We start from the raw sequence: 27388 nt of genomic DNA on the forward strand, positions 1-27388 counted from the left end.
AAACTATTAACAACACATCAGTGAATCACACTTTTGCAGTGGATGACATGTTCCTAACACACACACACTGAGAATAACTGAGCTTTATTACAAAAAAGAAACTATACTACTACCATATTTGTAAGTCATTTTTAAACAATTACTTGTTTGGGCTGAGAGTCACAGACAGCCTTGGGAAGTCAGAAAGTATTGAGAGACAGACTAACTCATTGTTGGTTTTGATCTTTTTGTGGGATTTATTGAAACAAAAAATAGAAGAATGCCAGCCTATGCTTTAAATTAATCTGCACCTGCTGCTGAAAAGATGAGAAAATGTTGTACCAACTGCACAAATAACTGATGTGTTGCTGTGCAAATGATATTAGATCAACCAAGATAACTCTTCTGCTTTTAGTCCAGCCTGTGTAAAATATCTTTTTTAAAAACGCAGGCTAGCAGGCAAATCATAACTTAGTGACGTTAAATAAAGGACTAATACTTGTATTTAAGTTCTCCAAAATAGCAGAGATTCAGTGAAGACTGCATCACGCTGCTGATGTTGTTTAGGTGCAACACTGAGATTTTCTGTGATGATGACGTAGGTTGTGACTTTAGAGGGCACAGAGCATAGAGGCCATGTCAGCAACTGGTGGTAAACTTGCCTCCCTCAGCTCCGGTTCAGTCCCCCCCCCTCTCAAACTGGCTGCTGTCACCCACATCCTCAAAAAACCTGGACTCAACCCAGAAATATGAGCAGTTTCCGGCCCATCTCCAACCTCCTCCAAGGACCTGTTTGAACCATTTCAATCCGGATTCCGTTCACAACACAGCACAGAAACGGCTCTCCTCAAAGTCAACAGTGACCTCCTCCCCTCCTCAGACTTGGGACTCCTCAACATTCTCATCCTCTTTGATCTCACTGCAGTCTTCGACACCATCAACAATATTCTTCTTGAATCCTCCCTCAACATCACCGGCACTGGCCTCTCCTGCTTAAAGTCATGCCTCTCAAATGGACAACAGTTCATCAACATCAACAACTGCACCTCCTCATCTGCCACAGGGCGTGCTGCAGGGTTCGGTCATACGCTGCCATGGTCTCTACTTTCACTGCTACGCCGATTACGTCCAGCTCTAGATCTCCTCCAAATCCATCATTAGTGTCACTCACTCTACCGTGACCAACTGCCTCACTGAAATTAAATCCTGGATGCAAGAAAACGTCCTCAAACTCAACTGCGACAAAACTGATATGATCCCACACGCAGGTCCCACATCCCTCAGGAAGACCACTCAGGACTTCTGCCTCACCATCAACAACTCCACTCTGTCCCAGTGCCCATGCAGCCACAACCCCAGGGTCATTTTTGACAGCATTCTCTCCTTTCAACAACATATCAACCGCATCACCAAAACTGCCTTTTTCCATCTCACAAACATAGCTCACCTCCACCCATCGCTCTCCTTCTCTGCCGCTGAAACCCTCATCCATACCTTCATCACAGTCAGAATCAACTACTGCAACAGCACTCTCTTTTTTCTTCTTCTGCAGCTTAACACCTTCCTGGTGCAAAGTACCATTCTGAAAATACCGTTCTAATTTTGTTGGATCTCAGTGCTGCATTTGATACTGTTGGCCATGAAATGCTGTTGGACAGATTAGAAAAGTGGGTGGGACTGTCTGGCACATTTGTTAAACTGGTTCAAATCTTACTTACAGGAAAGGGACTACTTTGTGTCCATTGGTAATTTTAAATCTGAGCAAACGTGGGGTTCCTCAAGGGTCCATTTAAATCAGGCCTTAAAACATCACTGTTTACTGTGGCTTTCCAATAATGGAGCTACATAACATTCTTTTAATTTCTAACTATTTACACACATCCTTTTATTGTCGTTTAATGCATCTTCTCTTAGGCTTTAACTATTTATTTTTTTACATGCAATTTAATGTTTATGTGTCTTGTTTTTATTGTGTTTTTGTTCCCTTAAAGCACTTTGAAGAAAAAGTGTTCTTTAATTAAAATGTATTATTACTGTTATTATTATTATTATTATTATTATTATTAGTAGTAGTAGTAGTAGTAAATGTACACTGTTATCAGGAATGTGGTATATGATATTGTTTGGCATTCGGTGTGAGCAGTGCTTGAAGGATGTATTTCTACCCTGGGTGCTCATTAAGAGCAGGAATTTCAGCTGGTGATCCCGAAAATGATGTAGCAGATTATTTAGACATCTGCTTTTCATTAATCACTGAAACTGACAGTTTGTCAACCATTTAATTGGTAGGATGAATCTACAGAAATTAAGCAGCGCAAACACGAACACGCACACAGCACACACAGTCAGCTGTACTCATTACTTTTGACAGCGGTGGCAGGATTGCTGATAATCCACGGAGGATAAATGTTCTCACACACCTTCAGAAATGTCATCATATTACATTGTTTCCAAGAAACATCAGACCACTGATTTGTGTTCCCTAACCTGTGCTACCTCTCCTCTCTGCGTGGGCGTCTATAAACTGTGCTTAACTTAACCTTTCCTCCCTCTCCTCACATTTATCCCATCTGTTAGGGCGGGACCATCAACACCTCTGTCATTCATATTAGTCAGTGAGACATCATTCCCAGCATAGCTCCACCCAGCACCCACATGACTGGAGCTCTTATCAGCCAGAGTAATTAAAAACACTTGTGTGGGTGTGCTGGGCCTTAAAAAAGTCCTGCAATATGGACTACTGGGCTATATTTTATCTTCCACTGTTAAGGCCTCCAGTTATACAGGTCATTTCCACCAGGACCATTCACAGTTTCCCAGCTTTTCTTCGACTCAGTCTTTACTTACTTGAATTGTGGTTATAAAGGCGAGGTTTAAACATAAATCATGCTTTATTATTTGATTAGTTTGGGTATTTTATTAAAACATTATGACTTATATTTTTCTGGTTTGAAAAATATTAATGGAAGAAGAAAACAACATTGAGGTAGTCTAGACAGCTAGAAAGTCCAGCTATGGACCTGCTCACTTCTGGTATAAATCCACATACAGATATTTCTGTGGAGTGAACACACACAGTTACAGTCACTGGCTTTACACCACAGCCCTGCTCCAAACTCTTCTACATGGACACACTTCACAGACTTTCATTGTCTTCATAGGACTGTGCAATAAGACCAAAAGCTCATTTCCAGATGACGATACACATCACGATGTAGCCCATTTTCTGTAAATTCAATAAATACACAGCTAGTATTCATGTATTCATGACCACACTGAAAGGCCTATTTTGTGTTATGTCTTGAAGTACGTACTTGACAAATAAAAGTTACTTCGTACTTCGTATTTGCTCAGATATTTCTCCTTTTATTCAGAACCTTTGTGCAAATGTTCAACTGTAATCTATAGAATATACATATGAGGTCCTTGTTTTGTCATGGCTGGTCAGAGCCCTTCTCTTGTTCAGCTCTGTGTCATGCTCAGTCTCCTCCATGTTTGCTTGTGTTGCCTTCATGCAAATGTCCTGCCTGCATCTGTGCCGTGCAGAAGGGCGCACAGCAAAATGCTGCTGTAAAGAGTGTGACTTGTGACATTACCAAATAATGTGAGAATAATATCAAATTCTGTTTTTCTATCGTCATACAATATATATCATCAGATTGCACAGCCCTAGGCTAAAATATACTTTTCTGTTAATTAGTTATCACAAAATGAAGGCCACCATGCTTGACCATGAGGCACCGCCATGCTTTCATAAGTAAATGATGGCCAGAATAGTAGCCTGTGTTTATACACTTACACTCATGTGCCATTTCTTATTTATTAACTTTTATGCTGGAATACGTCAAGTCCAAAAAGGACATGGAGTACCGTTTGGACAGATTGTTTATTCTCACACCAAGAGGTATGGAAGTGGAGTCAAAGGGGAGGTAGTGCATGAACAAACACAGCAGTGGGTAGTGAAGGATCCTCGAATACTGTATACAATATATTAAATACACCCAATAAGTAATGTGGCATCTCTTTCTCAAGTCCTTCCAGTCAGCCAAGAAAGGAGACAAATATAATCTGAAATATAAATAGCCTAACCAGGACACACATACACACACACATACACACACACACACACACACACACACGCACACACTGATGAGGGAACAAACATCACTGTTACTGTCTACCTTAACTCACTGAGACAGCCGCCAATGCCGCTGATATATATTTACCTGGTGTGTCATGCTGCAGAGAGGATTAGGAAGGCAAACAAAAATTAGTCAGGAATACCCACAAAGTGGAGAGGATAGGCGAGAGCGAGGGGATTAATGAGGGATAGCCAGGCTTTGATAATGCTGACGTTTTGAGCTGGCGTGTGCTCCCTCAAAGCCCTTTGTTTAGCCTTTATTGCCAGTCGCCATCTGTTATGATCCAGTTGCCAGATTGCCAAGAGCAACATCATCAATCCCCCCTCTTTCAGCTTTTGATCTGTAAAAGTAAAAAGCAGCTATTCCTGACTCTGAGCTCACCAAGTCAAAAGCTATGTGTTCTGACGGATTGTGACTCCTGTGTAACCCAGAGGGCTCTCTGCTGTTGTCATGTTGGCCACTTCCCACTCCTCAAAGGAAGTAATGACCTGTCCTTGCCCCAGTGCATCTCCAAAATAGATCGCCACACACATGCAGATGAGGACATCTCAGCCGCACGAGGGCTTAAGTGACAGATTTCACCACACACATACAACTGCAGTTGGTATCCTACTTTGATGTTGTGTTGCACATGAACAGTGTGACTCTGTTAGAAACGGGTCTTCTGCACTGTGATGTTACCCTGACACCTACGCTAACACACCACAGTGTACTCCCTGCCTATTTATATCTCAACTGTTCAAAGGTTGATCTTCTCTTTAACATTCATCTGGTGTTTCTCTTCTCTTTATTCATTCACCTCTCACCTGTTCCTTCCTTCACTTCATTTCCTTCATTAAATCTAATCCTCCCGTCCTTCTCACCTCCCCACATCCCTTTCTGCTGACGCCTCATCTCCCTCTCTGTCCACCAGGCCGGGCCAGTCTGCATGGCAAGTCCTCCCTGCGGATAGACAATGTGCGTTCAGACGACCAGGGCTGGTATGAGTGTAAGGTGCTGATGCTGGAGCAGCAGTATGACACCTTCCACAATGGCAGCTGGGTTCATCTCACTGTGAACGGTAAGAACCATCAGTGTGCATAATTCATACTGTACTACTCACCGTAAACATTAGATTTAGAAGATGGAAAGATAGTGGTAGAGAAACAGACATGTACAAGCTACATATATGGAGTGTATTGACTTTTAGTAAAAATCATAGAGTACCAAGCCATTGAAATGATTCACTGACAACGATGATGATGATGATGATGATTAGTTTTACTGTTATAAGCAGCAGTGGCCTCACTTTTTAAGGGCCCTATTCACCTCAAGACTTACACACTGTAAATGCAAACACACACACTTGCACATACAGTATTAGACCTGTAAAACTGAAGATTTAGTTCAGCACTAATCATAGAATCAGAATAGAAATTCTTTCTTTCTGGACATGAATGTCAAGTTTTCCCACCACAGTCATCTGGGTAGATACTGTCCAGCAACCTCAAGGTCAAAGGTCAAAGTCCCCACAGTAAAAGGTCCAGAGTATCCCTGACAGGGATTATCACTCATTGTTTGTGCTGTCTGACTGGCCTCATGTTGGCTGTGTCATAACTAGAAGATTGACAAAGTCGTCCCTGAGCCAAACACTGCCCCCCCTGCAGGCTGTGTCACTGATGGTGTCTCTGGAGAAGAGCACCAGACAAACACCTGAATGTAAAATCAGTAATCCACACGAGTGTAAACACTCATGAGACTCTCTCACAGAAACTAAGACTATTCTTGCCTTCACTTGGTAGCTCAAGCATTAATCTAGACACTTAATCAGACAGCATATGATGATGGTAGTTGCTGTGGTAACAGGCACACCAGATACGGTCCTGTAACCCCCCTCTACCTCCTCTTTGTCACGGCACATTAGCTCAGTTTCATCAGTATTGCTCTTGTTCCGTTTGACTTTGCCTTGCCTCTCCTCTCTTTCCCAGAAGTCTTTTAAGGCCTCGGGCTTCCTCCTCTGCCTCTTTTCTCTTTCTGCCCCTATGTCTATCACTCCTTTGCCGTCCTTTAATGTGCCACATCAGACATGAGCCGCAGCGCTTGTATCAGTTGTAGTTGTCAGACATTCAGCGGTCTTGTTCAGGACACAGCTGACTGGGTAGCTAGTTTTCCCAAAATGTTGAGGTCAGCATTGGCCAGAGGTGTGGAGTCAGTCTATGATTTAAAGTCTCTATATGTAGGGATGTCAAGCCAAAGTTGAACTTTAGCCAAAGTTGTGTGCTTTAAATATGTATTTAGACATATTCCAAAATCTTAATCTGCAGTACTGTTGGGCATGTGGAACTGCAGGTTCATTTTATCAGTTCAGTTATGAAACATAATCCCACTACAAGGCTTCACAAATTAGATGTCCTGTATGTCTTCCCGCCGTCACTTTGTCCTCCCTGTGGCTTTTGTTGAGTAGGAAATGTGTTTAAGTGAGGAGATAGTCGTGAAATTAAATACGCTCTCTATTGAATTTGTGGCTGAGTTTTTAGTGTTTCAGTTATTCAGTAAGAAGAAAAAGAGAAGATGTCAGTGGAAGTGTAGGAAATAGCCAGTGTGTGTAGGAGGTCAATATGAGAGCAAAGTTACAGTGTAACAATAAAACTGAAACGTAGCTGGGTTCAAAATAGTAGCCTACGACGTGGAATGAACAAAGATGGTTTATAAAAACTGGCTGATGGAGACTCTTCGCTGATTGAACCAATGAATATTATTTGCATGCCTGCACGCAGCAGTGGTGACCACTCAACAGTCAGGCAATAGCAAACACGCTCACCATCCTGGCTGTGTAACAGTGATGGTGGACCAGCCCTAAGTGTGCAGCATCGTCATATGATTCAAGCCAACTTTCACAGAATTCTTCTTTATTGTCACATTTGAAGCATCTCGCAGGAGGGGGAGGTTCATATGGAGGGCAGGAGGTGGCTGTGGCTGTGTGACAGCAGCTGCCTCAGCTGGGTAAAAAGCTCAGTGGAACAGAGGTCCTTTGACGGAGAGATGTACAGCAATGGACCTGGGGAGGGCCTCTGGGGAGCCTTGCCACTTTCCTGATTGCTGATGTCATGCACATGCAGCTCAGCAGGAGAAACTCCCACTTGTGCTTGGCTGGCAGGCAGAAGCAGTTCAAGCAGGTTGTCCAAGTCTTCCATGACAGCTGTGGTATGTTCTGTATCATCGTGGTGAATGTACCGTCATATGTACAGTATGTGCAGAGTCAAATGATCTGTGGCTGTAGAAGTCACGGTGGAGTCACCTTGGAGACGCTTGACCAGGCCCATATCAAATATCAAACTTCAGGATGCTTTAAATGGCTAATTATCTCATTCTGGCCTTTCTTTGCTCAAAGAATAATATGCATGTATGGTTTGTTTGTTGAAGTTTGTGAATTAATATGAAATCCATGATATATACAGCAGTAATCAACTCGTGAAATTCACAACAACCACTATATGTATAAATAGGGATAAAATAGTACAAGATAGGCTGAAATCAGAGAAACTATAAGGAGAAATAAACTCCACATTGATGGATGCAGACATTGAAATGGGATGGAAAGTCACTGCAAAGTATTTTATCCTGATCTACTGTTTCTGGTGACATATCATTCATTGTGACCTATTCTATTTTCTACACTCAGAATACCGTTGCAGATCTCTCGATTAGTATTTAGTTTTAGTATTAATTAGTAGCATTAGTATCTGGGTTTTAGTTTTTATAAGTGTTTCTAAGCTGTATGAGATTGGATTAGCTTGTATTCTTAAGAGTATGTTCAAAATGTAGCTTTAGGTGGTTTGATAAATACAGGCCCAGCTTCTTTGTGGTCGACTGAGCATGTACACGCATCTGACCATGGAATTGAAAAGATGAATGGTCAAGCCTTAAGAGCTCCATTGGGGGGGTGTGGGCTGTGTGAAACAGAGCTGGAGGAAACTGTAAAAAGTATTTATGTTTTCTCCTTCGGCTTTACTTTTTATGGGGCTTAATGTGATTCACGAGGTCTCATCTAGAGTGAATGAATCCACCCAAGCTTCAACATCCGCACCTCACAGTTTCTGTCAATATAGTGAATAATACAGTGCTGGCAGGCTGTACATATTATGCAATCACAGTGAACCAGCTGGTACTTACAACATTGCTGTACATCCTTCAGCGGTAAAGCTGTACTACCTGTGACTCCCATCATGCCTGTGAATACCTACCTCTCATCACTGGGCATTAATGTCATGAGTGTGTTGAGTCTTAAACCAGGAGCATAGGCTTAACTGTGGCTAGTATTTTTTAGGAGTTTCCATGACAGAATCTTTAAGGTTCAGGTCCCTGCTATATACTCATGCTGAACAGAGCTCCAGCAGTGCTTCTATTTATAGATCCCCATTTGCAATCCACCTCTTCCTATCATTGTCAAACATCAGTGGTTGTCAGTGATTACTCTGAGCACTTTAGCTCTCAGCCTTGTTGGCAGTGAAGAAGTAAGTGATGCATTTAGAAACTGGGTGAGATGCATTTAGATTGTGGGTGAAAGTGCTGTATCACACTGATGCTTCTCCTCTACAAATTGACACCTATGCATCATTCCTGTGAATTTACATCGCCTTCAGACGTCTTCCCAACACAGGGTGAGCGGAGAACAGGATAAGCAGAGAATGTGCTTGTAAGAATGATGTAATTATTGTGCAGCCCAGTTGCTTGAATGAAAGGAATAACAGACCAGTTATTGCATGGAATAGTTTGACCTCATATTGTTGTATTAAATATATTGCTATTAGACATTTATGCATTTTTATGGAGGACTAAAGGACTAAATCAGAACTAAATAAAGAAGTAAACAGACACCTCAATGAATGAATTAATATTAACATTACATGCGCTATATGCGGCATACCATCAGCCCCTTTTCAAGCTCAGCACTACTGTAAAACAGTCCTGAATGCCTGAGGGTGCTAGATTAGGTACGTGTCGTAGTTCTCCAGTGATCTCCTGACTGCAGGCAGCCATTTCTTTGAACCTGGTCAGTGTGGGAGCAAGGCAAGTACAGTATAGTCAATCTATGCACTCAGATGTGCATCAACCTATAGGTGAAAAGTTGTTGCCTTTCTGAGCCCATGGAAGAGCCAGCTATAAGGGTTTTAGATTTACTATGTGCGAATGAGTTGCCTTATTTATTCTCAAAACAAAACACAGACCCCAGGGCAGGGCTTTTCTCTAAATGCTTATGAGCTTCCTGCCTCTGACTTTTTCCTAAAGTCAACAAAGGCCCGCCCTGACCTATCATGCACTATTACTCATCTGCACAAGCGTCTCTGCATCCCTTAATCAGTTAACCAATCACTGAAAGGTTCTTTTTTGGAGAATTTTGGACATTACCTACTGTACCTAGATGTAGGCGAACTGCACATATCAAATTATTTTTCTGTTGGATTTTCGCCCCAGGTCTCAGCACAGCGGACCACGTCGTATTCTTTATAAATCCTGCCGACAACACCAATTATGTTGTGGAATCTGGTGGTCACAGCTGCGGTAACATCAAATAAAAGACGTAGCCTTCTTGTACAAAGAGAGGAGATGTTTATTGGACCAATAAGGATATGAATACAATCTAACATGGCCTCCTTTTATAAGGAAAAAAAACCAGTTAGGGACGCATCTTCTTCCTCCTGCGAACCGCTCTGGTTGAAAACAGGAAATGGTATGTTGCCTAGTCTGTGTTGGCATCACTTGAGCTATGCATGACTATAAAAACAAGTGTTCATGTCTCACTGAGGCCTGTTTGTGTCTTGAGCTCACGCAATCATTTCTGGTCCTTGTGAGAACACAGTCAACATTCCAGTTCGTATAGAGACAGGAATATAGGATATATGTAAGATAAATGTAGATTGACATCAGAATTCATTTTTAATGTTATTTTTGATGTATTTAATTGCATGTTAATTCATTAATTCTTAATTAATTTTTTATTTTGGCAGTTTGGGCCCTCCACAGTTTTACCTGCAAAGCAGTTGAGAAAATGGATGTATGGAAAAATGAAGAGCATCACTGTAACTTCACACAGTCCCTTGGACATTATCCCCATTTCTGGCTTCTTGGGACATTACGGTCTCCTTTTTTCCTTCTAAGATGATTTAGACTCCCACTGTTTCCCTCATTCTCCCCCACAGTGCAGGCCCCAATCCAGCATGAGGTGATGCCAAAGAAGCAAGGTTCATATCTCCCAGGGTTAGTCTTCGACTGCTCCCCCCAAAATAGCTTCAGCACATCCTCCCGCTTGCCATCCCAGTATTCTGCAGCAGAACTCTGCAGTGCCTGTATACTGCACAAGAGCCCCTTTCTCTATCTGCCTTATGAGGTTTGGCACTTGCAAGCACACGTACACACACTTTTTCCTTCCTTGTCTGCACAGGTTGAGGTCTTTGAGGAAAAGGGGATAAAAATATCATTGTGCCCCCTCCTTGTCAAGGTCTAAAAACAGATATAGACGTGACCACTGGCCACGGTTTATCCCAAGTGCTGTCAGATTAACAAACATAGCCCTGAATGGACCGTCCAAACCACCAAGGCAAAATGCTGCATTAATGATCATAAATTGAACAAATTACTGCACCTATTTTATTTGAATATGTTGGAGAATCATAATGTATTCTTTGTGATGCTTGGTGATTGTGTAGCGCTTCACCATCACTAGTTTCATATTTGGGTGGCCTGACATGATGCTGACTGTGGTGACATGGAAGAGCTGTCATCCTGCTGTGCTGTGGAAAAACGCTCTCACCATGAAAGTAAGTCTTAAATGGTGGTTGGCTAGAGCTCAGCTCAGCATGAGTATTCCCAGCCCTATCAGAAAATGGCCAAAGGGAATACCAACATCTCTTTTACTATCAGCCAATCTCACACACTACCAGAGACAAACCACACGGTGGTTTATGAATACAAATACCCTTGTAGAATAAAGAGAGGTTATTACTTTTAATAATAATTACTGCCATAGAGGATTTATGTATCACATCTCATTAATGTAGCTTTTTGCATGACAGGATGCAGTCAAGATTGACTGCATCCTCCAGAATTTTTTTTTTAGAACAATCTTATTACATATAACACACAGTCACTCTACTTAAATGTATGTAGTAATTTATAAATAAATTTGCAGGGACCTTGAATGTGGTTGTAAAAGGTAATCCGCCACACAGTTTGACCATTTTGCCATTAATAGTGACCTTCTTGACCTTAATAGTGACCTCTGTGAGGCAACAGTGCTAACCACAGTGCTATATAGGTATTTCCATATGCATTGTTTATATATATATATATCAAAACATCAGACTTTGATGTGAGGTCATTTATACCTTCCAGATAATCTGCAGAATTAAAGGTAATCATTAAGAACTAAGAAGAAAGTTCAATTTGACCTGACACGAACTTCCTTCCAGATCTTCTACCATGTCTAAAAAGGTTCTTAAAGGTTCTTGCTCCCAGTGGACCATAAAGTCAGCTGGTGATTGAAAGTGGAAAAACAAACAGGTTTTTAAACATAAAACCATTTTGTCCAGCATATGGTTACACACATTTGCTGTTTTGTTATATTCACTCAAAAGACTAAGTAATAAATGGGGATAAATGTCTCTAAGAAGTTGCATCACCATCTCTGTAGTGTGGTAAAGTATGTGGCATGGAATTAGCACTATGGCTGAGCTTATGGCTGCAGACGGAATGACATGTTAGCAATTGAGAGGCTACAGGATTACACATGTAAGCAGATCAGCTTTGGTCCTAAAGTGATTAGATTGAGAATATCAAAACAGGAATTATGACCAAACAAAATCTGTATTGGATCGCTGAGAATACATGCATGCTCATCGAATGGGGTTGGTTCAGGTTAATGGGGGGTGGGATGGTTAGAAAACACAGCATAAGTATGTTTTGATAGAAGGACGTGCCAATTGTCCCGTATGATCATCCCTCCATATAATCTAGAAGGCCTCTGAGCTAAAGAGGATTTTGAAAAATGGTTTTATGAAATGCAGCATGCCTGGCACATCACTACCCATCACTCAATTGTGTAAAAGCCCTAAAAGGCATTGTGAGAAACTTTTAGTTGCAGTTTAGTTCAGATGGGTTAGTTATTAGATAGTAAGAAGATAAATCTGTCGGCCCTTACTATACTGTGTGTATTTAATTTAAGGGTCGAATCTCAATGGAGATGTTTGGAAGACAGAATCAGATGAAAAAACATTGCAACTTCAACTTTAACCAACTTGTGTTGTTGAGGATGGAGAAGAACAAGTTCTCCTGTCTATTAAAATGCTGTTGCTGCTGCAGAAAGGATTTTCCCAGGGACAGATGTGTCTATGCATTGGTGTTTAACACTGCAACCATGAAGGCTGTTTGTCAGTGTGTGTTTTGGATATAAATGCAAGAGCATGCCCTGTTGGTGTAAGGGTGCACTCACAGCACCAGGAGTAAACGCCATTCATGTTATTTCCGCAGCTCCTCGTCCTGTTCAGTTCACTGACAAGCATTCAGGTGCTACCTTGCTCTCATTGTCTTATTTTTTGTGCTGGTGCAACTCAAAAATTGTGGACTCTGAGACATGTGCAACCAACCAAATAGCAAAGGCAACACAACGGTTTACACACATGCATTATTGAGTGGTCCCCTGGCAGTTTGTTTGATTGGCCGGTCTCCTGCTATTATGCACGCTCAGCTGGTCCCTCAAAGGAGGACTGAGAGGATTCCTGCTACCAAGGAAGAACATACCTTTAAAGATTTCAGTGCATTCTCCTAGAAAACAGAAGTAAGAGCTAAAGTAATAATTGCCTCAGCTCAGCTCCCTGCATTACTATGTTCAGTTAAATACACCTCCCCACATTATTATTACATTCTAAGGCAATTTAAAAGTCCTTCAACTTGAACATTGTGAGTTCTGTGGAAGTAGAAAGCATCCTTGATCCCCCTTGAACCCATACCAGTATGTGTTATAAAAAACACAGTATTTTGTACAACACATTATGTTATAAATGCTGGTGCGTTTTTGTTGTTCTCACTGTAACTGTTAGGAAAATAGTTATCAGTTATAGTTACAGCAGCAGTAATGCAGATGTCATAGACTGTTCTGTGCTTCCCTTTTGCTGAGTCAAAGCTGCACACTCTTGGGACAATATACCAGGGTCATCACACACAGAGCAGCACACAGTAAATGATTTACCCAGTTAAGTATTGGTTCCACTTTTACAGCCAGTGTCTCACATGTGTATCGTATTTTGAGAAAAATGTATCGTGGGCATATTGTATAGGGGCTCACTGAATGCTGGGTAAAATGATATCTGCAATGATTGTTCAACCTTATCTTCAAACATGTATATTTCAAAGGAATCTTGGCACTCAGAATACCAACCTGCATCAGCTGCATGCAGTTTGTCACTGCTAACAGTATGCAACTGGAACAAAACGAGTGTACAGAAAAAAACTCTACCTTTCCTAGTTCTACCTGAGCTTGATCCTTTTGAAACGCTTCTAACATGTCCTTGTTTATTCTTTTTCTCCTTATCCTGCAACTCCTCAGCCCCCCCCACATTCACAGATACACCACCTCAGTACGTAGAGGCCAAGGAGGGGGGTAGCATCACTTTGACCTGCACAGCCTTCGGCAACCCCAAACCCTCGGTGAGCTGGCTGCGGGAAGGCAGCCTCATGGTCAGCAGTGCCAAGTATAAGGTATATAACTATGTAATGTCTATTTGTTATCTGATTATTGATCATGTCACTCCTCTGCTATCGTTGACTCAGGTTGTGTGCAGACTGACAATAGTGCTGTGTGTAAAAATGCAGCCTCCTCCTTCATTTTAATGAGACTACTGTGTGGATGGGTAAACTCTTGTGCTGTGGTTACTCTTGGGACCTAAATGATCTAGATGGAATTTCATCTTCTCGCTGCCGGTTCAGATGGAAGGATTGGGTTTTGGGCATTTTGTAACTTAAATGGGTAACTTTCTGCACTACATCTGATGAACCCTGCTGCATGCTTGGTCCACTTAGAATGGTAAGATGAATTATGAGTTAAATTTGAAGCTAGAAGCTTTATCTCCTGGGCATTCTCAAGTTGGCTGTGCTCGACCTCCCATGACTTCGCCTCCCAGCAGGATCTAAGAGCTGTACAGCATATGACGCTTTCTATCCTTAGACCCTTGATTCAGATAATGAAGAACTCCTGCCCAAAAAACCCATTAACAGGGGAAGAGGAAGAAACCTCAGAAAGAGAAGGGATCCCCCTTCCAGATCGGACAGACATGCAATAAATGAATTGACCAAAACAGCAAAATTACAATATGGAAAATAACTGGCTGATCATAACCTGGCTCTTAGGCCATGACAAATATGGGAAACACACCATATTGACTGTTTAACAAGTCACTTATTTAACAGAAGCAAACAAATTAATGGATCAAATGAATATTAACAAAGTATGGAGCATGAATACCGATGGTATTAGTAGTGTAGGAGCACCACAGGGATGAGATAGTGTATGGATCTTGTGAGATGCATAAAGAAACTTCAGTCACTAGGATGGACTAATCAAGATACTGCGCAGCAACTTACTGCAATGCATGGCAATACACAGACACTGCTGGGTAATAGTAGGGGTCGTCACAATGGCAATATATAGATTGTAAACATGCACAAAGAGTATAGATCCGCAAGGATGTCAAGCAAGTTCCAGGTGCAGCCATACAGACCAGGACCTGAGCCACAACACCTCCTCTCCACCATGGACACTTGGGAAGATGCAAACATTCACCATTCACACAAGGCAGAGAGAGACAAGAGGAGAGGATCTCCTCTCCTGGAGAATCTTTGAATATATTAGTGAGTATGATCCTTGTGGGAGTTACTGTAAGTGGATCCCACTGTAAGTGTAGCAGGCAAGTGAATAAATTGTAATTGCAGTTGGGATCTTTCAATCTTTTTACTGTTTGCACACTTTGTATGGCAGAGTTTGGTTTAAGTTTTAAGAATTTGTATTTGTATTATATCATTTGTATTAATAGTGTATGCTGTACAGTATCTAGTGCTGAGTTCTACATGTAGGAATAGAATTGACTCCCCCACATTAGATCAATTATTTAAATGACTGGGCTTTGTTCATAGGAGAGTTATACAGCATATCTACAAACTGCTCAAGTCGTTCAAGCAGGTTTCCCCAAGTCAACATACTATATTGTATTTTTCTATTGACTGGTGAGAAACTGTAAAACTGGAGATCTGTGCTGAAGACACTTTAAGCCTGCACTATTCACTTTTATGTGAATAAATATAAACATGGATTTGAGTTCAAACAATGCTTGAATTTGAATAATTGAACACAGCAAAGACACAAGTCAAGTCACATGTAAATAAAAAGCTGCTGCATCATGCTGTGCTTTCTGCTGTCAGATGTGGTGGTTTAGTTTGAGGAAATAGATTGAAAAGTAAGTGTATGTATGTGTGTGTGTGTGTGTGTGTGTGTGTGTGTGTTGTGGGCAGGAAAGTCAAGGGCTTAATGTTTCCTTTCAGACAGTACAGCAGTCAGACAGACTTTAGCTTTATGCTTTATGCCAGGGGTGTCAAACTTAATCAAAGTAGGGGCAATTCAAATTCAAAACACAGTCACATTTAGACTGTTCAATAAATGTTAAGCCTGTTTGGCCCGAAACTTAGACTATGTTTTATTCAGAAATATGAATTTGAACAGCCAAACGTCAACAACTTTTTCCTCAACAAAATAAATCAAATGTAAAATAATTGTTTGTACTTATCCTGATGTTTTGTCTCATAGAGCCGTCTTATGTTATATTCTTTAATTACGGCACACACGGGTTTACCTCCAATATCAACAAACAGGTACTCTGCCTCCCACCTGCTGCACGGGTCTTGACTAGCGCGGCAGCTGTTCAGTGCATTGTGGGATTTGTAGTATGAGTGGTAGGAGTGCTATTTACCAGCGGGCCATTGTTAATAGTCACATGAAATTATCTCTTGAGTTTGACATGTTTGCTTTATGCTATTTGCTGCTAATGTAGCCTGGAGCAGCTACCCACAAGCAGAGATGGGGAGTGGGCTCCAGAGGTCTGGTAAGCTCACTTCTTTCTCCAAACTCCAACCCCAGATTTATTTCATTTTTAAACTAATTCTTAATCTTCAGCCCCAAATGACGTTGACTTAAGTGAAATCAGTTGAGGACACTGATCAGATTAGACCACAAAAGGCTTTAATCAATTGTAAAATCTGCGGAGTTGCTCTTAAAAGAAACCATACAAAAAGAAGCTGACATCACACCTTTTTATTCATCCAATCAAAATAAATAGTTACACTGGCCAACCATCTACCCAGTTCTGCAATATGCTCAGCTCTACACAAACAATGTCAACTTTTCATTGTATCTAGGCTCGGCCTCCCTCTTTCTGTTCTTCTCTTGATCTTCTTGTACAGGTAGTTTTAGCTGTTACGGCTCACTCTCCAGCTACACCTCCATTTACCTTCTCCAATATCTGGCACGCTTTTTCAATTTCTTACTAGTACAGTGCAAACAGTGGGTTTGGACACATTTGGTCATGTGACAAAGAAGAACAGAATTGGTTCAGGCCGCAGTTGGTTTAGGTTGTACTGTGAAAGCAGGGACTATTGTCCTTGGTGATCATAAATCTGAGTGCATCGTCATGACAGGTGACGTTCCCCAGGTTTCCATTCTTTGGCCTCTGTTTTTCAAACTGTTTATGCTCCCTCCTGGTGAAATTATGTGTAATAACAACATTGTTAATCATAGCTATGCAGACAACATTTACATTTACATTTATTATCTCACCAAATGACTATGGTCCTTTAGACTCACTGTGTCACTGTTTCGAGTACTTAAATAACTGGATCCAATTACATTTCACATTTCATTCAGTTCAATACAGATTCACAGTCATTTCTCAACTTTATTTCAGAACTATAGAGACAAGTTCCAAGTTACTAATGTTAGTGTTTGAATAGACTCAGTTCTGAGCTACATCAGCCACTTGAAGGCACTCAGCATTTTATCATCTCAATAAAGGGCAAGAATTAGAGGTGCCATGTCCAGGCAAGATTTAGAGAGAGCCATTCATGCCCTTATTTCCAGCAGGTAATTGTCTCTTGTCTTGTTATCAACAAATAGACAGCCACGCAACTTCAGTAAATTCTGCTGCTGCGAGAGTTCTAACAAGAGCCAGGAGAACTGAGCACATTAATCTTGTCCTTGAATCTTTGCACTGGCTTCAAGTTAGTTATGAAATAGATTTTAGTACTGCCACTGGTTTATAAATCACCTAACAACTTGGGCCAAAATACAGTTATGCTTGAAAAATAAAAAACCCAGCGGGTCTCTCAGACCATACCTTGGGTCAAAACCAAACACGCTGCTTGTAGCCACAGTGCAGCACAAAGATGAAACAAATCTCCTGATGAGCTTAAATTCATTTCATTTATTTATTTATTTTTTCAAAAAACAAATTAAAAACTTTGTTAACACCCACAATTCTGCTGCACCTTTGATTGATTGGTTCCACTACTGAACTTAATACTTTTATTAAATTGAGGGCATCTTTTTACTGCACTATAACTGTATTTCTGGTCTATTATATTGTTATTTGTATTTCATGCATAAAATCTGTTCAATCTATTCAATTTTGTTTTTGAAATGGATCTTTGCAATTGATCTTGAAATTAACTGTTGTTGCACTTTGAATTGCCACGGTGTCTGAAGGTAGGCTACTATACAAATAAAGGTGCCTTGCCAGTGCCTAACATTATGCTATATGATGTTTAAAATAATAATGTGTCATGCAGTGGAAATATGTGCATACCAATATGTCTTTGTTTAACTTTTAAAAACTGTATTTGCTCTCAAAATGTCTTGTGTGTGTGTGTGTGTATTTACTGTATGTGGAAATGCTCGTGGCCAGTGGATAAAAGGTTTGTTGTTTACGGGCTCTTGCCATTAAAGTCCACTTTTAAAGTAGGCTTTAAATAGTTCAGCGTTTATGTGTGTGTTTTCAGGTGTCTGATGGGAGTTTGACGGTGCTATCCATTACCCGGGAGGATCGTGGGGCCTACACATGTCGAGCCTTCAGCCCCCAGGGAGAGGCCATTCACACCACACGGCTGCTAGTACAAGGTAGATGCATGTGTATGCATTGCTGTTTGTGTTTCTACACAACTTCTTTAATAAAACGATAGTATTGTCCATCATCCCATGTGCTCTCATCCTCAGACAGCATGAAGGAAAGCTCATTTCAGCAGCAACTTGCCTTGTACCTCATGATGTTTTGAAGGCTGAATTTTTAAGGTGGACTTGTTTTTGGATACCGCTCCACTCACCACTCAGGAATCAGTATTTTTTGATTGAACTCTTTATGTGGGAAAGAGATCTAATTCAATTTTGTGGGATGTAGAGAATATAATTAGAAATAGAAACCTAAGATCCTAAGGAGTGGTGCTTTGGGAGATGAAAGAATATTTTAAGAAAATCTTATTTGTTTCTTTCTTTGATGTGATCTGGATTTAATACAGTTTCTGTATTTTTCGTTTTTATTTTTTGTGTTAAGGGTGTTTTTCAGGATTCAGAAAATGAGCAACTTGCTGAAGAGGTGAATTTGTATTTGGTAATGGAGTATTCGCATTTCCAAAATGTTTTTTACTACATGCTTTACGTCGACAGACATCAACTTGTCTGTCAGCTAGAGAAGATGACATTGACATGACATTATTTCAATAGCTGACATTCTGAAAAGACGCTCCACACACCCATGTATGCTTAATGTGTGTTAATGCAATGCATAACTCAAGCAAAAGCATCAGTCTGCACCTCTATCAGCTGTCACTAAGTCACACACTGAAACTAAACAAAATCTAATTGAAGAGTCTGATAAAGCTTGCACTAGTTTCCCTTCAAACTTTATCAGCACGTTATTAAAATCCATGCGACTGACCACATAAATAGATGCTACTATCAGTTTACACTCAGCTAACATGACCGTTTCCCTCTGTGGGCACTTTTTCAATTTTGTGCAGTTTATGACACAAAAACAACTCATGTTGATCTTCCAATAAGCATCTTGTCATTCTCTATATTTTTCTTCCCCACATTTAAAAAGTAATTCCATCATTCTAAAAACTGTTTAAAGCATGTACACCACTTTTGATAAAAATCCCACAGTGCAATGCTTCACCTTTAATAGAATAATTTACATTTAAATGATGTGAAGCAAATTTACAAGACAATTTGCATTTAGACTGCTACAGTTGCTTGTAGAGTCAAAAGTAGTTTCACTATCATTGTCTGTTTTTAGTCAGTTCAGTGTATCAAGGAACATTTTGTGCAAAGAGGAAGAGAGGGCTTAGTTATAAAATAGAGAGTTGTTTGGAAGAGTAGAAGTATAGAGATAAGAAAATAGTTTCTATAATTAAGAACTATGGAGCAGATTTCTTTTCTTCTCTCTTTTACAATAATCCAGTAGAAATGATGTTTGAATCAAATCAATATAGTTCACAGCAAGCCATCAGACCTATAACCCAGGAAGGACACCAAGAACAGAAACTATGTGAGCCTCCAAACCATAGTGTGCTCAGTCTTAATCAAGTACCTAAGTAGATCATTTGATGTGAAAAAAGATATTAAAAGTGTGAATGACCACTTGATAAGGCTAAGCCATGTCTACAGCATCAGTGTCCTTATATGCTCACAATGACAATGCTGACATGGTGCTGTTTAGCTGGTATAATGTGTACTGTAGGTATCATAGGTACACATTGTATCTTATTAAGAAATGTAGAAATAGAAGTGTAACAAGACTAAGGGCACAAACAAGAACAAAAACACAAGATCACACAGCAATGCGTTGCTGGAGCTGCAGTCAAAGCTTTGCGGTTAGCGGGCACATGCTGATGATTAGCAGGCATCGACTTTAGTCTGTTAGTGCTGGACAAATTAAACTGTTGCTGGTGGCATCAGATGAAAAGTTAAGATAACACCAAAGTGATTACAATTCATTCTGAGCGAAGCCTGAATGTCTGTAATGAACGTTATGGCAATCCATCCAAAAACTGACAAGACACCCACTCATAATCAAGGTGGGGTGGTGATAGGAGAGGAGAGATTAAGGGGTCACCAATCAGTACCAGTCATCCTCTGGGGACAATGAATGTCTGTACTATAATTCGCATCAATCCAACAATATAGTATTCAGTGTTAAGTGTAAGCGTTTCTCGAAATATAATTTAATATTGTTTCATTTTTAATGTGTTAATGCTAAATATATCTTCTCCCTGCTGGGGTAAAACAGTCACAACGCTTTTGATATCAGCTAGCTAATCCCTCCAGTGTGCTATCGCATCCATGTGAACACAACAGACTGAGTAGAATTTAAATAGTGTATGATGCAGTTGTATGTTTCGGAGTGGGACTAGATTATACTGGAATTAGATTGGGAATGACTAACATGCCCATGTTACAGCAGGGAAATTTAAGACTAGATGGAACTTAACAATTGTATTCATACGACTGAGCAGCTTATTATTTATAGATGCCTACAGAGCAAAAAGAATCAGAGGATGGGCAAGTTTTTTTGCCTCCAGCTCTAAGTGAAATGTCAGCTCCTGTAACTAAAACTATCTGTCTGTATCAGGCCACGCGCCGCCACAAAATCAAAACAATTTAACAAATGAATCATTTATTGTCTACTATGTCCCACATCATGTACGCGTCAGTGTGCAAAGGCACTAATTGTTTTTCCCAGAAATTGAAAGTAAATCCATTATCAAATGCGTGTTTGTACAACAACCTTAGATTTGATTTGCCTCACCAAAGAGCATGAATGACAAAGCAACAAACATGTCATTCCATCTTAATTTAAAATTACTGCCCCAGATGAACAAAACTGAGTGGTCATGATCATCGTGGTCATAGTTTGATTTTCACAAGAATGATTGGAATCAAAGTCGCGAAGACATGCTCACTTCCAGTTGTGTGCCTAGAATAAGTAAGACAACAGAAAAAGGACGGAGCAAGACTGGACTGTGATACCTAAATGTAGCTGACAGCCACATAATGCACTGACAAACCAGAGAATTACACTTTTTTGACTCAAATGACCCTAAAAAGCAGAACATTTGTACACGTTATACTGTATGTATGGAGGGGTTCTTCTAGAGTGACACAGCTCAACAACTACATGCTGGATTGGCATGACATTTTGCACAGACATTCATGTTCCCCTGAAGATGACTTGGTGTCCCTCTGACTTTTCTTCTAGTGTACCAACAGTTCAAAGTTTACACATAAAAATATCTCCACATCAACCAGATGGATTGGTACAAAAGACACAAAACACAACCACAAGGTTTATTTTTGAGGTTTTGAGTGAAACTATTGGATAGATTGTCCGGTTCTTTCCTTTATGACCAAATACCTGCAAAACACGTGCATGCTGTCTACAGTATTTCTCTGTCTCTCTCTTCAGTTGATCCGATGATATTTAATTAAATATTCTTCCAAAGACTCCCCATGTCTACTTTTTAATCAGGAGCAATAACCAAATCAGTACATATTAATGAAATATGGTCTGTTGTGCAAATGGTTTTTAAGTGATCGCTGCACCACGGCAGTGAGTTACCTTATTTACCTCAGCTAATGTATAGCTGACTTGATTGAATCATTGAAAATGACTTCACTTCTGTGACTTTTTTTATTAGTTATTTTGATTCACTTGGATACTTGAAACCCTCCTCCACAACTGTTGCCAGTGAACGTCTGTGCAAAGGGAAATTACAGACTTATGCAAAACAGCTTATTAGCTTGGTGTGACTGTTTTTCCTCTAACCTTGTTCCCAAGCATGAATATGATTTTTGTCAGCTTGCTTTCATCAAATTAATGCTAGTTGAAAGACGTTACTGTGATTTATATGTTGGTTATCAGTTGGTTTCATTCATCAGACATCAGACAGTGAACATGTTCACAGAGATCACATAGTTTCCTTCTGTGACTGAGTACAAAGCCAGGGCCGTGCCAGTTTGCTTGTTTGACCCGTCCTGTATAATTTACGGGAGCGACAGATTAATAGAGGCCCTCCTGGAAAGCCACTGAGCTGCAGATCAGCTAAGAGACTACAGTGCCAGCAAATCTCCAGCACTCAGCTGGTTCCAAATAGGGCGGGTTGGCACACACACACTCACACACTCACACACATACACATCAACGACACAGTCATCCAGACAGGCCTAGTCCTGGTTGTCCTGCTAAGGGCCTGGCAGATGGAAATGCTCTGCCTGTTAAAGGATCAGGCCGTGGGCTACAGATCAGAACTAACATATGGGACTAGCAGTTTATAGTTGCAACACTGGCTCAACTCATCTGTATGTCTGTATCAGTGTGTGTGTGTGTGCGTGCGTGTGTGTGTGTGTGTGTGTGTGTGTGTGTGGGTGGGTGCCTTATTTTTAGTCTGTCCTTGTGTGGACCAAAAGTTATGAACAAATTGGAAGAAATATGAGGATAAGTGTGTGTGTGTGTGTGTGTGTGTGTGTGTGTGTGTACATCCATATTCAGGAGAAAGTGTTCAAAGCTTGTTATGAACCAGCCTTGTATAAATGCTGTCTCGCAGGCGAATGTTTATATTTGATAGTCTGGGTAATATTCAGGTGTTGGTGGGTTTCAGATGACAGGAATGCCAAAGAGAAGGTGTTAGGCACTGACAGGGTACTGCTCTGTTTCTGCAGTTCCTGGCCCTTATTCTAATTGGAGCAGGCAATGCTGTTTGTATCCTTTGTTGGAACTATACATAGAGGATAAAGCATGCTCTCCCAGAGAACTCTGTTTGTTATAGTTTATTGTCATGGGAACAATGTGGGGGTGGGAGGAACGCCAGTGTCATAGTCATCACCGGAGTGATGTTGTGCTTCGAGATGTTGCAATACTGTCATCACTGTGATGAATCAATAATAATTCTAAGAAATAAGGCATTTCATTTTCTTCCAAAGTGAAGTTGTGTGCTTATACTGTATACATCTTGCTGCCTTGTGATGGCTGTGTGACATGGGTTGCTGCTGTTATCAGCCGTGCTCCCTCGGTCTCTCTCTGCTTGCTTCCCCGGGTGTCTTGTCTTCACTTCTTACACGTTTGTGTAGCCAACGAGTCGGTGGGGTCTTTTGCGGTATACATATGAATATTCTCGTGTTTGGTTTTTTGCTAAATAAATGCTGTTTGGAACGCATAATAGCATGCGTGGGTGAGAGAGCAATGATCTGTATGGGTGAGGACTACTTGGAGGAATACTTGATCTCTGTGCGTCACAAAGGAGAAATCATAGGACACAAGCAGTCTTGCAAAAAGGCCACTTATCTAGTCAGAGACCAGAGGGGCCAGTGCTTGAGCACCACCTGGGGTCTATCTGTGTGCAAGCTTGCACTTCTTCTCCAATTATCTCTTCAGTCTGGTTATGTGGGAAGTGGGGGCACCCGTCCTCCCTTTTAACCCTTGCCACTAGTCTTGAGCAAAAGCTTTTGAGTTTCTTCCTTTTTAAGCCTCAGTAGCCTCATTGTGCTCTTGTCAGTTGAAGCTCAGAGAAAGACCTCTTTGGCATTTAGTCCGTCAATACTGGCTCCCTCCCCAGCAGAGTCTCACTGAGATTAGCTGGGGCCGTCTTCCTGTCCATCTCTTGATCCTTGTCTTGACCATAGATATATTCTGTTTTGTAATTAGACTGTGAAGCCTTTTTCTGTCATGTAGAAATTTTGATATTCAGTTTTAAAGAGTTAAATCCACACATTAGAAAGTCATTATCTAGTCATGCGTGTGATGCCTGCAGAGCTAAACACGCTCAAATGAGATTTTTCACACACAATTTTCCTGAGTAGTACTTGTGTGTAGTATATCCTATTTTGGGTGGTATTGCCACATGCACTCAAACACTAAGGTGTTGAGTGGTGCTCTCACATAAGTCCAACCACCTTATGTGCGCGAAGTAGTTCAAAGTAGATGACGGTAGAGCAGGCTTTCAGACCAAACTCAGCATGGTTATGGTTGTAGTCATGGGCCCAGCTAGGAAATGACTGCAAATCAAGTATCATGGTACAAATATATCCATGTGTGCAAGGAGGATAATACATCTGGCACAGCAAGGATCACTTAATAAAGTCTCATAATCCTTTACTGAGCACAAAGTATGTGATATAGCTCTTCCATGACACTTCCATCCACAGAGAATGCATGCACTGGTCTTAATCCCTGTGTGTCTACACAGTATGTGTACATGTCCATAAATACCCCACATGATCCTTGAACAGTGTGTTAACTAATTCCTGTGTTGTGTCCGTGGACAGTGTGAAATGATTGAGTGGGAAGTTCCCACAGAGAGACAGTACGTCCATTATGTGTTCCCTGTGTGGACAGCACTGTCATTCATTGCAGGATAGTATAGCTTCACATAGATTAGATCATGCGATGGACAGTAGAATTATCTGTGCTTTAAATGTCAGTTTAAGAATGAACTTGTGAAGGTTTCATTGTCAAACAAACGAACATCACAAAATGCATTCTAGTCTAAAGGCTTTGATATACTGTAGGGTCTGAGTCACATGGCAACTGCTCCATTACTACACTACTTACCCTGGTTGCTTTTTATAATCAAAAATAGGCAAATTTGAGCGGTTACAGTGCCTGATGGTTCAATTCTAGCGACCTCATTAGCATGTCACCCCCCCGCCTCCTCACTATCTAATAAAGGTAAAAATGCCAAAAAACAGGTTTATTGCCTGATGTCTTGTTGCAGTTCATGACTTAACCCTGCCCAAGTCCACTTTGCCCAAAGTTCACTTAGGTCATGAGACTTGAAAACACTGTACAGATGACAGTGTAGAATTTCTGTTTGTCGGCAGCTGTTTTTAGCACGTTAGCCACACTAGCTCCCTCAGTTTCAGTTGCATTTTCTTCCTGTCCCAGCTGCCTTTTGCTTCAGCATGCAGGTGAATTTCATTCGTGGTGCCTGATAAGCTGTTATGTTACAAGCAGTTGCATTTTGCAGAATCATCAAACATTTATACATCACATTTTTGGACAGACCTATTCCTTTGAATTTCAGGCTCTATTCCAGCTCAACTGGATTTCCTAAGCAAAGTATTACATTTTATAAATTTGATGAGAATTCTTCTCAATCTCTCCTTGATAAGAATACATTAGGCATCATGCATTCCTAATGAGGTCCTACTAAGTCTGTGCTTTTCAAGCTATCCCTGTGTTCTTCTCCACCAGGCCCTCCGTTCATCGTGTCTCCACCGGAGAACATTACAGTAAACATCTCGCAGGACGCCTTCTTCACCTGCCAGGCGGAGGCCTACCCGCGCAACCTGACCTACACCTGGTTCTGGGAGGAGGACAACGTCTTCTTCAAGAAGTAAAGTTATGATCGGGTTCATTATTGTCCACCACATCACCTCACTCTATTTAATATTAAAAACAATATCATTGTCTTTATACATTTAAATAAGCATGCCTTCATTATTTGTAATTATCATTACTAGATATCATCTCATTTGATCAAAATGACTAAAATCAGTTCCATAAACATTGAAACACAGATTTTACAATTTTTATCAGGTTACTCTAAAGCTTCCCTTTTCCTCTCATTGGCCCCTCATCAGAAGAGGTTCAAAAACATAATAGACCAGAACCCCCTGCTTCACATTTCATCCATGCCAACTGTATGGGTGAGTAAATCAGTATCCAGCAGAACGGAGCTTTACATACAGCATGTGAGCTCCTCCTAACATTCTGTCAGAAACTGGGGGGCAGAATTCTCTCATAAATGATAAAAGTAATGAGAAAATGTATTGGGAGAAGAGAGGGAGTGTCCCTGACAGTACTTAATAATTAAGGCTTTAAGTGTTGAGATCCATCAGTGGAAGAGCTTTAGATAAGAGTGTGTATTTGCAATACAGCCTGCAGGCTGTGTTTGTTTCTGTACTAGCATGTAGACAGACAGACAGACAGACAGACAGACAGACAGACATCACTAATTTTGTTCGCTGAATCTCCACAAATGTCAGTCAGAAAGCACATCTACCTCTGCTGCCACAAGTGATGACACTTCTGCTGCTGATGCTTGCAAGCTGTTTGGACAGAGCCAGTGCCCATTAAGTTCCCCACAGGCACCAAATCTTAAGGTTAATTATCATCATCATCAACGTTTTCTTCAATGCACTGGATTTAAAGAGGCAGAGTAGACAGGGATGAACCCTGCTCCCGTGCATATGTTTAATACAGCTCAACAAAGGGGCAGCCTGTCTCTTTTTTACTGGTATTGCCAATTCATGTCAGCTAAAATGACATTAAATGAGGACAAGATAACAATAGAAATGGTCTTTACAGCATATCCAGTAAGTTCCTACCCTCAACATGAGGTAAAATATATTAGAAAGTTTGAAATAACAGCTGTAACATAAACTAACAAGAAAATCTAGCCCCCGAGCCCTTCAGTCCCTGCTGACACATCATCCCTGTTTTTGGATGTATAAATCTGTTGCACAGCTTTTATCAGTCCAATTTTTTACACACACAGAGGGACGGGGCAAGGGGGTCCTTCCCCAGAAAAACCCACATAAATAACACAATTTTCTTCAATCTGTCATATATTTTCAAAGTCTTTGGGCTATTATTTCTAAACTTCACTTAATCAGTGCATGGAGCTCAGTTAAGTAAAACATTAAATCAGGACAAATACTTAGATTATGAAGAGCTAAATCTTTTCTGCTTCACCCAAAAATTTTAAGAAGCAGCATGAGTGCAGATGAGACAGTGTTGACATCACATAGCAAACCAGAGGCAATAACAGCTCAGACTCTGAGCTGACATAACCTGTAAGCACACGTACACACTGATGTAACTTAGTTGGTCTTAAATGCTCATATGATCATTGATCATTTGAAAGAGTGAACACATCTTGCACTTGAATATATATACATGTCCATGAAGGAAAAATAGCCTATCACTGTACATCTCACCTAAAGTGATCAGCATCCTGACGGAGGACAGGGCTGGGGCTTTCCATAGTGCTTTAAAGAATAGCAAGATATCAGGTGATACCGTTTAAAATCAGTGATTTGCAGACTATAACCTGTCACAGTGGCGAGAGAAACTATCAGCTGGCTGCCATGAGATTCACACAGGCCTACTATAATTATACAGCGTAATACAGAATGCTAA

The 27388-nt window shown here is 40.7% G+C and overlaps 1 protein-coding gene across 1 annotated transcript in view; it reads left to right on the forward strand.

Moving 5' to 3' along the window:
- Positions 1-27388, forward strand: part of LOC139213253 (protein turtle homolog B-like) — a 105426-nt gene that overhangs the window by 38606 nt on the left and 39432 nt on the right. The window contains exons 3-6 of the mRNA XM_070843910.1: positions 5035-5181; positions 13702-13853; positions 18195-18312; positions 25439-25580. Of these exons, the coding sequence (XP_070700011.1) occupies positions 5035-5181; positions 13702-13853; positions 18195-18312; positions 25439-25580 (559 nt within the window). The remainder of the gene's footprint in view (positions 1-5034; positions 5182-13701; positions 13854-18194; positions 18313-25438; positions 25581-27388) is intronic.

This window comes from Pempheris klunzingeri, chromosome 14, assembly GCF_042242105.1.
Source record: "Pempheris klunzingeri isolate RE-2024b chromosome 14, fPemKlu1.hap1, whole genome shotgun sequence".
Classification (NCBI taxonomy): Eukaryota; Metazoa; Chordata; class Actinopteri; order Acropomatiformes; family Pempheridae; genus Pempheris; species Pempheris klunzingeri.